This window comes from Cydia pomonella, chromosome 24, assembly GCF_033807575.1.
Source record: "Cydia pomonella isolate Wapato2018A chromosome 24, ilCydPomo1, whole genome shotgun sequence".
NCBI classification, from domain to species: domain Eukaryota; kingdom Metazoa; phylum Arthropoda; class Insecta; order Lepidoptera; family Tortricidae; genus Cydia; species Cydia pomonella.
In genome coordinates, this window is record NC_084726.1 from 10,224,495 (window position 1) to 10,238,663 (window position 14,169).

Here is a 14,169-nt window from a genome sequence, read left to right on the forward strand (position 1 = left end):
TCCGCCAGCAACACACAAAAAATTATAAGTTTTGGCAAACATTTCATTTTTGGTACAAGCTTTTGTCGTTAACTGTACTTTTCTTATCACAGGCAGCTAATACTCATCGAGACAATTCTAAAACACAATTAGGTTGCGTTATTGTTTCATCACAGAGTTCCTATGGCCACCTGTCGTCTCTAAACATCAGATTAGCTCGATGCTACCATAGTATTGCATTGCCACCCGACTTACATATGTAGCCATCCAGGGTTAGCCACTGTCTCGGAGACCTTGGAGTTAACCGTTAACCCTGGGTTAAATTGTACTGGTACCTCTGGATTTAACCGGTTAACCCCGAGTTAATGGCTAACCCTGGATGGCGCAAGTGGTACTTACTTACAAACTTACATACTAACAGAGCAAGTTAAATAAAAGCTTGTAAAAAGTAAATTTTCGTTTTGGAAATGGAGAATTTTGATTCCTATACCCATACGGAAATATGAGAAGGTTACCACAGGCTTTCGAAGGCACATCAGTAGGAATAAGGCATTCAAAGGGACACTGAGGGCTTACCGCGAACACCGAAGTTCGCAAAATTTCGGGCATCTTTCTCTTTTACTCCAACTAAGCCGTACTTAGAGTGACGGTGATAGTTACTCAAAATTTACGACCTTCGATCGTGGTTATAGTACTGAGTAGCGACCGGTCCCGGTTTCCCACGAGTCACACAAAACCTTAACAAATTATATAGGTACCTAAACCTTCCTCAAGAATCACCCTATTGATAGGTGAAAACCGCATGAAAATTCGTTCAGTAGTTTTTGAGTTTATCGCGAACATACATACACACAGACAGACGCGGCGGGGGACTTTGTTTTATAAAGTGTAGTGATTTTATTCTAATTTTAAGTAACTTATAATTTTAAACTGAATATTTTATATTTTAAAAGTTTTATTCAGATTTTTGATATGGTTCTTTTCTTTTTATAAATGTCAGTAATGTTCAAATATTTTAAAATGTCTATACTGTTTAAATTTATTTTTAATTTTGCTTTTTTAGGGTTCTGTACCCAAAGGGTCAAACGGGACCCTATTACTGAGACTCCGCTGTCCGTCCGTCCGTCCGTCCGTCTGTCACCAGGCTGTATCTCATGAACTGTCATAGTTAGCCAGTTGAAATTTCTACAGATTATGTATTTCTGTTGCCGCTATAACAACAAATACTAAAAACAGAATAAAATAAATATTTCTTTCCAGTCGCGAGGTTCTCATCCAATCACCGAAGTTAAGCAACGTCGGGCTGGGTCAGTACTTGGATGGGTGACCGTTTTTATAGATAATGGTACGGATCCCTTCCTGTGCGAGTCCGACTCGCACTTGGCCGGTTTTTTACATTGTAATGCGATTATGATGGACCTATGTTGTCTTAAATAAGCGGATTTATTATTATCCCCTTTATTAATTTAAAATCTTGGGTTAAGTTATTTATACATACATACATATAATCACGCCTATTTCCCGAAGGGGTAGGCAGTAGGCAGAGACCACAAATTTCCACTTGCTACGATCCTGACATACCTCTTTCGCTTCCTTCACTTTCATGACATTCGTCGGTTTAGGGTGCTCTTGACCTGGCCTTTCTTCAGGATTTCCCCGATTTGATCAGAGAAAGTCCGCCTAGGTCTACCCCTTCCATCTCCCTCTTCTACTTACTCGTAGGAACGCAATGGAGATTCGTTATTTATAATAAGAAATATAAAAGTAAAATATAAAAACACTTACAGAACAAACAATACAAAATACATATAAAGAGAGTCAGGACCGCAGAGAGAGGAACCGCCGGGCTATCCGCGCCGTGTACAGGATCCCCGCCGTGTCCAAGATCCCCGCCTTCTGCATGTGACCCTTCATCCAACCATCTAGCGATAGTATTATTATTATTATTACTAAGCACTCTACTCGCTCGCTGGGCATTCGCAATGACTGCACCGACCGACCGACTATTCCGGGAGGGCCGCAAATAATGCAAAATAGAAGAAAATGGACGGCTTTGTTGTTATTTTAGAGACAAAAGCCCGGACGATCAACATATTTAGTAGGTATGCGAGTATTTGTTAATTTTCTGTATGGTAAGATAAATAATAAGTAGACACAGACGCATCGAATTTAAACCGTCGTGAACCATACTAACATTAAGCTTAAATAATATTTTATACAATCGTGATTATAGTTGACTACAGCGTATCGAAATGAATATTATACTTGAGTTGGGAGCCCATACATGAAAAGTACGCAAGTATAATTTGGTATACGAAATATTAATTCAACCATGACTCGAATGACTTTAAATACGTCTCCTAACCGAAAATAGGTTTGATTTTTTTTCGCTATACAGTTAAATAATTGTTTTTTGAATCATAATCGATTTTATTCATATAATGTTTATTTCTAATCGGTTTTTTCGGTATTCGGAGATTTCGCTGAAAAAAAAATTGCGAAATAGGTGACGTCACACCAGGGGGAAGGAGTTAGCCAAATGTGACGTGTGACAAGGACGTAATTTATGGATGATAAGTCCCGTTTTCGTAAATAATAATTGTATGAGGGTTGTCATTCTTCTTTATTTACTATACTCTGGTCTTCATCCAATATATCATGGACGTATCACGAACGCATCAGCAGGAAGTTATTAAAGTCTATTTCCATCTCATTGAGTCGCGACCATCTAACACTCAAATAACATACCATTTTAAACCTTATAGCAACGGCATAAGGTGTTTTTAGTAGGCACCTACATAAAAGAGGGAGTCAACTAAGCAGTTAATTGAATTGGTTGAGTTTGGGTGTAGGTGCACACGCAAAAAAAAGTTGTCTCATCTGGCCTAGCCAAGGGGCCTTATTCGAGATGCACAACTGTCAAATTTCGCGTCCACATCAAATCAACACTTGATTCTATCGCATGTTGATTGTATCAAGTGTTGATTCTATCAACTGTGGATATTATCATTTGGAACAATCAAAACTCATTCATAGAAAAAATAATCAAACAAAAATCAACTTTGTTTATTACTACTATATAGTTTGAAATGGCTCTGAACTCGAAGTGGTTCGGTTTGATTTGATTGTCACCTGACTGTGGATTGCTAATGTCAAATTTTGACAAGTGTTGATTTTATTGCTAGACTTTTTTGTCCATGGGCTTGGGCACCATCTTGGATTTTTTGACGTACGACAGGGAATACCCTTCCTTTCCTACAATATATGGCATAGAGTAAAGCGTCTTTTTTTTTAAACATAAGTTTACAGGAATCAGCGACATCTTGTATTCGATAGGATAAGTCATGCGCTATGAACAATGCGGCGGCGAGTAGTGAAACTGTACCTGACAACGTCAATCATTTAAAAAGTGACCACACAGTTGATGGTAGATAAAGGCGATTATTAATTGAATTTTAACGACAATAAAGAACTATTGACATGCGATCTTTTTGTTGAACCTACACCTACACGTCGAATAATGCTCGCTCCACATATTCTCCTATAAACGCTCAAAATTGTAAAAAAAATTGATGCAATTTACTCCGCACCCAGTCTCAAGTTGCTTCTAAACCACGTTCACGAACCAAGTTGTAACCTAACACATCTGTAAATATAAGGCATATGATTTAGAGATAAAGTCCGTTTTTTTTAAATTACGAGATGGTTCATGAATAACCTTTATTACTATAAAAATAATACTACATTTGTCAAAAAAAAATTCTGTATTGCGCTATTACATAATGCATACAATTGATATAAAGATAGGTACCATAGTAGCTCGCTCACTTGGTCTATCAACAACTATTTTAATGCTCTTTGTACTCGTATACGCGACCCCATTGTATGTACAGTCGCCATCAGATATATCGGAACGCATGTATGAGATCTCAAATTATTAAGATAAGACCTACTGTACTGTCTATATTACTTACCAAGACCTAAGTGCCTATTATTTATATGTACCTACACAAAGAGAATTCCTATGTTAAAAGGAGATTAAATACATATTTTGTTATTCAACTACAAATAAAATAAAATTTATATTTTTCAGTTAACACATTTTTTTACCGATTTCTTTAATAAAATAAAACATTAAAGTATTATGTGACTATATTTCATTGTCTTCGGTGTAGATTATTTACTGATGTTCCAATTTCCTGTATCAGTTTGGTACCAGGAAATATAAAAACCTCTTCAAAAACTTTGCTGGTAGTTCGACATCTGTAAGTTTAAATATAAAACATGATAAAAACACTTAAGTCAAAAACGTATACATAAAATATTTGCCCTATATTCTGGTCGCTCGGTAGGGTGCTCAGAAGGCTTGGTGCATTTCCGCGCTGGTTAACAATGCTGATCCTCTGGTCACCAGAAGCCTATATAAGGCGCTCTCATAGAGCCACGCTAGTGCCCTAGAGTTTCAAATTCAACCCCAAGTGCCACAAATATGTAGTTAAGGGTTTAAATTCTGGATCAAGAACATGGAATACTGTTCGCTAGTAAGGCCATAGGTATTAGAAAAAAAAAATAGTAGGAGACGGCCGTGGTCATGGTAGGTGGTACAGGTGGGCCAGGCAAGCTCTGAAATTATGCACCTATTTTACTATAACTTTGTTCACCTGTGTATATTTACTGTTTCCATGATAATCATTTTTAATATGTAGCCCGTGTAATCGGGCTGTATCATTGGTCTCATATTTTTTAACACAAAATCATAATTTTAATTCAATAATTAATGGTGTTTTACATATTAATCATTAATGTACCTATTTTGCATCTGAAAAAATGATCTTGCTTTATAAAATACTTGCTAAACCCAGATTTAGCCCTTATACCCTTTCATGGGATATTCTCTTAATAGGAAACTTGGAAGAATAAAAATTCCACTTTTAACTATACATTTGTACATAATCTACCCCAATATCAATATTTTACTTGACTGCAACTTAACCAGAAAGTAGGGTTATGGGTATAAGTACTGAGGATTCAGGACAGCCTGTAGCTTAGGATACTGGACGGATTTTTTAAATGACGTATTATTTAGCCCTAAACTTTTTTCTTCCGTTAATTTTAGTAACTTTGTATTGCATAGCACTTGTATACTAACTGTGGATCTACTGATGTCTGTTTTACTGTACTCCGCTCAATAGTTTAGGCGCTAGAAGAAAAAATATGATTTAATATTCGGAGTCCTCTCAAGGCGGCTGTATTGATTTTTACAGTACATATGGGGCTACTTTATAGCACTAGTGCGAGAAGTAGCATATTACGTTACTGTGTCGAACATTTAAAGGGCCATATGTACTGTAAAACGTTGTACGATACATGTGCGAATAGGTAATTCGCAACTCGTGTCGATTTAAAACACTCCCTTCGGTCGTGTTTTAATTTATCGCCACTCGTTTCGAATTTCCTATTTTTCGCACTTGTATCGTAATGTACTATTCTTTAACAGAACAAGTAAAAGTAGGTTGTGAATGGCAAGAGAAATCTAACGATACGTCATTTAAAAAAATCCGTCCTGTATCCTAATACCTACCTACTGGGTGTACTGAAACATCAGTACTTACACCCATAACCCTTCTGTTAGGTTTAGTCGCAGTAGAGTAAAATGTTAATATTGGGGTAGACCACGTACAAATGTATAGTTAAAAATAGAATTCATATTCCGCCGAGTTTCCTTTTAAGAGAATGTCCCCTGGAAGTGTATAAGCGTTAAACTTAGATTCAGCAAGTATTCTCTATAACAAGATGTATTGTTCCGCAAAGATATCGAGGACTTTTTTGTGTAGAATTTAATAAGTTTTAATGTTGACTGTTGTGTTGATGGTACACATTTTCCAAGATGGCTCGGATTCCTCGAGGTCCCCAAATGTTAAATGGTTTGGGCATGAAATAGGGGCCTTTAATTTATATACATAATAAATTTCATGACTGTTACAGAGATTTCGAGGTTGGTCCTAATCCAATTATGCTACATTGTGCGTCCGCAGCAAATTCGGTTCTCCATACAAATGTAGTTTCGCTCTCATTTTAAATCGGCTAGCTAGATTGCTCTGAAACTTTGTACTTACAATAGGATATGGTATGTCTATGCCTATAATTAATTTAAAACATAAATGTGAAATGAGAGCCAATTAAGTTCAATATTAAGAATATGTGTCGTTGTTGACTCGCCGACAACGGAATTGAGATCTATATGGGTGCCATGTTCTGTGCTGTGTAGAAAATCCTGAAATTATAAAGGATTTGTCTTGGCTAGTTTTTACGTATAGGCTACGTATCACCGAAACGTCACAAACACCACGAAGGTTCGGCTTGTACGGGCCCTCGTTTTTCCTATATTCTTATACGCTGCGGAGACCTGGACTATCCGAAAGACAGAGGAGAAGACGATAGACGCCCTAGAAATATGGTGCTGTAGGAAAATGCTGGGGATATCCTGGACCGAGTTTCGGACTAATGTCTCCATCCTTAAAGAACTCCGTATCAAGCAGCGCCTTCCGACTCTCGTAAAGACCCGCATACTCAGTTTTGTTGGTCACGTCTCGAGGAGGAACAACGACTCCATAGAGCGTCTAGTGGGGCAGGGTAGAGCAAACGGAAAAAGACCGCGCAAAAGGCCACCTATGCGATGGACTGACCAAATCAAATCTGCCATGAAGGGTCCCCTGAACGCATTTGCCAGAATGGCCCCCAACCGCGAAAAATGGCGAGAAATCGTACGGCAAGCAACATCTGCGCCTGATATCAGCAGTTGACCACGACGCTCTGCAAAGAGTACCACGACAAAGAAGAAGAAGACGTATCATATTTGTCTAAAATTTACGGAATCATTTTGGCTCAAGCTGTAACATTTTTTTTATTGTCCCCGGCCGCGTCCCCGGTCTACCCTACTGTTTGCTCTTATTAAATGAGTTGAGTAACATTTGAAGTCGCGCTTTAAAATAAATGAGCATTAAAAGGATTGTTTGTATTAATTTGTTTAATGATTTATGAAGAAATGAATCGCGTAGGTAAATGCCTACTAAGGAGTGGTTCAGTAAAAAAGTGGCAGTGAATTAAATATCTTTTAAGAGAGGTATGGGCATTGTGAATGTCATCTCGCTTTGTGTGGTAGGGCACAGCCAGTGGATGTCATTCCAGTTCTAGAGCAGAGCCCAACTGGGGAAGTACCTCCACCTTACAGAAAACAGCAGCCAAATAACACTAGACCCTACTCATAGTGTTGTGTTCCTGCCGGTGAGTAAGGTTGCCAGAGCTCAACGAGGGGGGGGGGGGGGGGGGAGGGGTTTAGGGTCGGCAACATGCATGTAACTCCTCTGGAGTTGCTGGCGTACATAGTCTACGGAGACTGCTTACCATCAGGCGGGCCGTATGCTTGTTTGCCACCGACGTAGTATAAAAAAAAAAAACTAGTATATTTTTTTTTGTTTTTTTACTAATTATGTAGCAGTTTATTTTTTTCAATAATCCGTAGATAAAATACTATATAACAACAATAAAATCATATTGAGAAATATCAGATTGTTTGAGTTTTCAAATTTTTATTGTAATTTACTTCGTAACTTTTTGTACAACATAATTTGACAATCTTCACCTGCCGTTTTACGCAATGCCACACTTGAATTTCAATTTTCACAACTTGTTGTATGCTTTTAGGAATAATCATCTTACGAGTAAATTATACCAATAAACTTGAGTTCATCTTCGGTAGTCAGGAAGTCTCTCCAATTTAATCTCTGACAGATGTTTTTCTATGGGAGACAAATTTCTGTAAAAATCGCAAATACATAAAAATTGAAATTCGATATAACTACCTCAAAGTGAAGTCAAATCAAAAAAGTGCAATATCGAACATAAGACAATTTAATAATGTATTAAGTAGCTTATCAAACTTAAAGAAAAAAACTATGTTTATGAGAAATACCTCATAAATTCTCTCAAAAGACGCTGTTCAAAAAGTCTTAAGAGATATGTAATGTAAAAAGCGAAAACTTCAATGCGCCTTTTTATGTTAAATACTATTTTATTTAATTGTATAGAATAGTATTTACAGATTTAAAAAAAATGTTCTACATAAAAATTATCACTAAATAAAATGAAAAATCCACATAATGTGCTTTTTTTTCTGAACCACTCCTTAATTGCAAACTTTTAATAAAATCAATGAACTCAATGAACGAGATACCGGCTAGTACTACACCTACTACCAATTTTCGCCCAATTCTATTTCAGTTTATAAATCTCGCCCACTCGCCATCGGTACTCATTCATCAAAAAAGGAATTTAATCTCGTAAACAAATATCACTTTCATTATGCTACAACGTTGTTGTCTTACACATTTACTAGTCAATACATACTCGAATGAAGTCACAATTTAACGAATAGGTAGGTACTTGTTAGGCTTATTGGTTAAAATAATTGCAATGTTCTAACCATGAAAAATAATTTATTTTTTACATTTTTGAGAAAAGTAAGGGTTTAAATTAGCAATGTGCAAGTTGCAGAATTTAATTCTCAAAATTTCCAATATTTCTAGAAAATTTCTATGCAAGTTTCCACATAGAAAGTTCCCGTTCAGTAACCCAAGTGTAAATTTATTCGATAGCGAAACGTGACGTACGCGTTTGCGTTAAGTCTCATTTTGAATGGGATTCAGAAACAGCGCGCCAAGCGGGATGTTTTGGAAACTCAAAATCCCATACAAAATGAGACTTAACGCAAATGCGTACGTCAGGTTTCGCTGTCGAATAAATGTACACTAGGGGTACAGATTAGGATTATTACTCAATGTTTTTTAAATGTTTTATTTAATATGTATTTACGTCACTTATTGACGTCTATTCAAGTGACATATTAGAAATCGAAACTAATTGAATAGAACTATTCATGTGAACTTTGCTCTTTTGGAAAATTCTTTTTGGCACATTACTAATTTAGATAGAGGTTTTTAAGTACCTAAGTAGGTAATTTATAGGGGTTTTAAACGACATTAGAAAGAATGTTGGATATAACATACTAACGAACCATGATCGTACCTAACGGCGCCTATACACTTCGTTGAATTTTCCTAAAAATAATTTAAATATGAACAATAAATTGTATGACAACTATACACATAAACGCAATATTTCAGGGTCAAAATGGCAATTTCCTTGATCTTCCATACATAATATGAACATATATTTGTACAAATAACCAAGACATTAGAGTGTTTTTTTTAATTTCAATCCTTCTTTACTGTTTATACCTAAGAGTCCTATTTGTATAAAATGATTGGTCGTCGGAAAAAAGCTTCAAAAAAGAAATTGTTAACGACGTCATAAAGGTATTTTTACCGTCTTCCTGGTCCCACTTCCGGTTTCGTGTGTTTGCAAACGATGAAAATAACCATACCAAAAATCAATACATTAAATCAGATAGAATCATTCGCTTGCCCTTATCCCATTCACTTGGGATCGGCGCAGCATGTCTTTTCTTTTCTTCACCACACTAGGTAGCTGGTAAAAGCTCTCTTGGTACCTACTTCAAAAACTGATGAGAAAGTTGCATTTTATCCACATCTGTGGCAAAGTAATCAAATGCAAATTTTGAGTAGTTTCCTTGTGTTATCTAGTAGAATTGACTTTTAAATGATGATTTTGAATGATATTTTTTATTACGTTCATTTAGATTTGATTGAATTTGTTTTTTTTTTTTTGTATTTCATAGTTAGTTTTTCTCGCGTTGGTGTGTTTGTACCTATTAGTATTAGGTCAGTGGGACGTACTTACCAAATGAAAAAGAAAAAAAAATGTAAAAGAAATTGTACCTATCTTTCAAATATGGTAAAGCTCGTCTAAGAAAGATTTATTTTTTATGTTATTATAAGCTCTAAAGAGATTGAGAATGGCGTATTGATTTTTAGGGTTCCGTAGTCAACTTGGAACCAATATAGTTTCACCATGTCCGTCTGCTGTCTGTCTGTCCGTCCGCGGCTTAGCGTAATTTCTCATTATCTTCAACCACTTATTTAAAATGCATAATCCATCATGAAGATTTTCATGTAAAATGTTGCCAAGACGAAATCATAAGGCTCGCACTGTCAAAAAGTTATCAGATCTCTTGTAGAGCCAAGCTTCTAACTCTACAAGCCCTAATTTCACAAACTCTACACCTTAGTCATCATATATTTTTCGCTACCGTCACATGCCCGTAAGTTGAAAAAACATTATCATTACTTTTAATTAATACGACGACCGGTCTGGCCTAGTGGGTATCCCTGGGGACCCTGCCTATGAAGCCGATGGTCCCGGGTTCAAATTCTGGTAAGGGCATTTATTCGTGTGATGAGCATCATGGGTGTTTTCTATGTATTTATAAATATTTATATATTATATATATCGTTGTCTAAGTACCCTCAACACAAGCCTTATTGAGCTTACTGTGGGACTTAGTCAATTTGTGTAATAATGTCCCATAATATTTATTTATTTATTTATTTATTATACAATACTTCTCAGTAACTAAACAGCCAAGCCAAATATTTTGACTAAGGTGTCGAGTTGTGAAGTTAGGGCTAGTAACCTGATAACTTTTTGACTCTTGGCAACATTTTACATGAAAATGTTTTTAATGGGGTTTCATTTCTTTTTGTAAAAATTATCTGATGTAAAATGGGCGTGTGGCAAATTATCGCACAAAACAACCGCGCGCTTTAAAATGTATAAAAATCGTTAACTTTTGTAATGTCCACAGAAAAATTAAATGTTTTCCCGAACGTTTTTGACCTATCTAATATCCATGTTTCGAAAGTCTCAAAAGCTAATTAATTCAACCTAAAACGGACCTCTGGCATTTAAAGGTTGAATATTAAGTGGATATTTGCTCTTCATATTGTTCCGAGGGTGTTGTGACTTTATGTTGTTTCTTCATATTTTGTCCAAAATAATAAAGTCCTAACTCTGCATATTATTCACAATGGGATTTATCATTATTGTTTATCATTTGGACGCCGGTTGAGGGACAGAGGCTGCGACCTCCGAGCTGAATCTTATCTGGTTCAACAAATAATCCAGCGTGGCAAATTGTTACCTAAATTGTTAATTGAATAAAGTACCCTCAAGAAATACTACTAAAATTTATACTTAACCGTGTTTTTAGGGTTCCGTAGCCAAATGGCAAAAAACGGAACCCTTATGGATTCGTCATGTCTGTCTGTCTGTCTGTCCGTCCATATGTCACAGCCACTTTTTTCCGAAACTATAAGAACTATGCTGTCGAAACTTGGTAAGTAGATGTAATTCTGTGAACCGCATTAAGATTTTCACACAAAAATATTAAAAAAAAAAAAAAACAATAAATTTTGGGGGTTCCCCATACTTAAACAACAACAACTACAACTGAAACTCATTTTTTTTTTCATCAAACCCATATGTGTGGGGTATCTCTAGATAGGTCTTCAAAAATGATATTGATGTTTCTAATATTTTTTTTTCTATACTGAATACTTCGCGAGAGACACTTCCAAAGTGGTAAAATGTGTCCCCCTGTACCTTCTAAAATAAGAGGAAGATAAAGCTAAAAAGTATATATGATGTACATTACCATGCAAACTTCCACCGAAAATCGGTTTGAACGAGATCTAGCAAGTAGTTTTTTTAATACATCATAAATGGTACGGAACCCTTCATGGGCGAGTCCAACTCGCCCTTGGCCGCTTTTTTTTAAACCATGTACATTTCACTTTCCTCGTATTCGAAATGAAAAGTAGAGTATTTAACTCGGGTGAAAGGCACTATTCCATGGTTAATAATCTACTATTTCGAAATGAATTAATTAACGATGACTAACATAGGTACACAGACATGAGGTAAGGCTACTTTTCCAAACTTTGACAGTTGACATTTACAAACTGAAAGAACGAAAACAATGAATGACACAATATCATATGGGAGTACCTTGTCACACTTAATTTGCGTCTCAATATTGTTGTTGTGACAAGGTTCTACGGCGGTTCATTGTTAAAATAAACTGTAGAGTCGGACCAACCTAACTCTGCGTGGCATTTAAATAAATAAATATTATAGGACATTATTACACAAATTGACTAAGTCCCACGACAGTAAGCTCAATAAGGCTTGTATTGAGGGTACTTAGACAACGATATATATAATATATAAATATTTATAAATACTTAAATACATACAAAACACCCATGACTCAGGAACAAATATCCATGCTCATCACACGAATAAATGTCCTTACCAGGATTTGAACCCGGGACCATCAGCTTCGTTGGCAGGGTCACTACCCACTAGGCCAAACCGGTCGTCAAATTTTAGTATAGGAATGGGTTTAGTATAGCATTTGTATAGGAATATTGTCATCATAAATATCAAATTTCTATTAAAATATGACGGATATAATGACACCCTCACACTTTGTTGTATTAAAGTCAGTGCGACGTTAGCTTAGACGGACACTAGCATCTTAATATTGTTATTGTGGCAAGGTTCTACGGCGGTTGATTATTCAATTCAACTGTACCTAATATAATAATAATAAATGAGTGATTTTTCGGAAAACGACCTTATTATTTGTATCTGGCTGGGAATGATGTCAGGGAAAATTAGTTTTCCCGAGTTTGTGTCTGGCCGGGAATGATGTCAGGGAAAATTAGTTTTCCCGAGTTTGTATCTGGCCGGGAATGATGTCAGGGAAAATTAGTTTTCCCGAGTTTTACAGCCAATCAAACATCTGCCGATCTAGAAAATGAAGAAAAATCTCACCATCAACATTTCCATCTGCATCCGTCGGAGGCCCCGAAAACTTGAGCCCCCTCGTCGTCTTGTTCAGCAACACCAAATCCCCAGCCGTCGCCACTGAGAACCCCAGCCCATGTCTCGACACAGAAGAGTTCCACTGCCACATACACATATCCGTCACATTCGATGCATTCTCAAAGTTACAATACACTCCTACCACTTGTGGGGTGTAAGTATTCACCGATGCCGGAGTATAGTTCGGACCCGAAGGCCTAAGAGCGTCAATTTTACGCGCTAACGAATCATTCGATGGCTTTTCGTGAACTGTAAGAACTCCTTCATTATCATTCATCATATCATCATTAATATTCAATTGTCTCAATATATTTTTCTTTCTTCCCGGCTTCGTATTGTTTTTCAGTAAACTCGATATTTGCTTTAAGGAGCCTCGGTCTTTGGGATTAGCCGATCTGGTCTCCTTTTCCGCCGCCATGGTCTTTTTCGTTTTATTTTCTGTTTTGACTTCATGTTGATCGCCAATCACGATCGCGACTATGACGAGAATGATGAAAAGTCTTCCAAGCGCCATTAGTGATCGTGAGATTTCAGATGGCTATCATTTTGCCGCTCGCGGCGGTCTGATTTCGGATTGGCATTTTGCGCGTTACGCTGAATTGGGGTGTTATTGTCAATGCTTTGTAAATTATTCATAACAAAAGCGCTAATGTCCTCCCGCCCTCGTCGGGCCCGGCCGTGATCCACCGATTATCTTATCAAGCTGGTCAGAAACCACACGCTCCTAGGTGCAATATGGACAGTCCACAAGATTGGTCTTTGTCGGTCGATACGCGAGCGACGTCCGGATACATCATTACAAACTACGCGATATGCCGAAACTGGCGGAACATTGATTCACTACCTAAGCCACTACATAAGCACATAATAATAAATTTGCAAAACTACAAAACTCGCCCGGCGGTCCCTGGAAAAACGAACGGCACAGTCAAATGGACGATCAGGCGATGTCTATAAAACTCGGCTTGGCAGCCTCCGAAACCGCACTACGCACATTTTCATCTCGCAATATAACACTGGGACTATAATAAAAACCAGTTCTCGAAATATATCGCCAAAATTTTTCAATTTTCAGCACTAATATTACGTTTTAACAGCTCAGTATAACAAGGTAGATACATCGCCATCCCACTCCCAGAGCGCAGCGCCGCGGTGGGAGTATGCGGAACTAAACGCCCGAGGACCGAAATAATCATTACTTTTCGCGAGATGTGATCTTAGAGCGACTGATGCTGCGCAGGTGTCAACTCGCCTTCAGACAATTCAGCCCTTTCCCGGGTTTTCGCGCAGGATGTCGCTGCGTCCGGCACCGGATATCATATT

The 14,169-nt window shown here is 37.1% G+C and overlaps 1 protein-coding gene across 3 annotated transcripts in view; it reads right to left on the reverse strand.

Moving 5' to 3' along the window:
* Window positions 1-14,063, reverse strand: part of LOC133531122 (tyrosine-protein kinase receptor) — a 51,854-nt gene extending 37,791 nt beyond the window's left edge. For 2 of the 3 annotated variants that reach the window (XR_009801466.1, XR_009801467.1), the window contains exon 1: window positions 12,796-14,063. Coding sequence is in view for 1 of the 3 variants with exons in the window: in XM_061869239.1 (XP_061725223.1) it covers window positions 12,796-13,360 (565 nt within the window). In the remaining 2 variants the exon portion in view is untranslated. The remainder of the gene's footprint in view (window positions 1-12,795) is intronic. The other variant, XM_061869239.1, reaches the window with a different exon arrangement.
* Window positions 14,064-14,169: the final 106 nt, after the last annotated feature.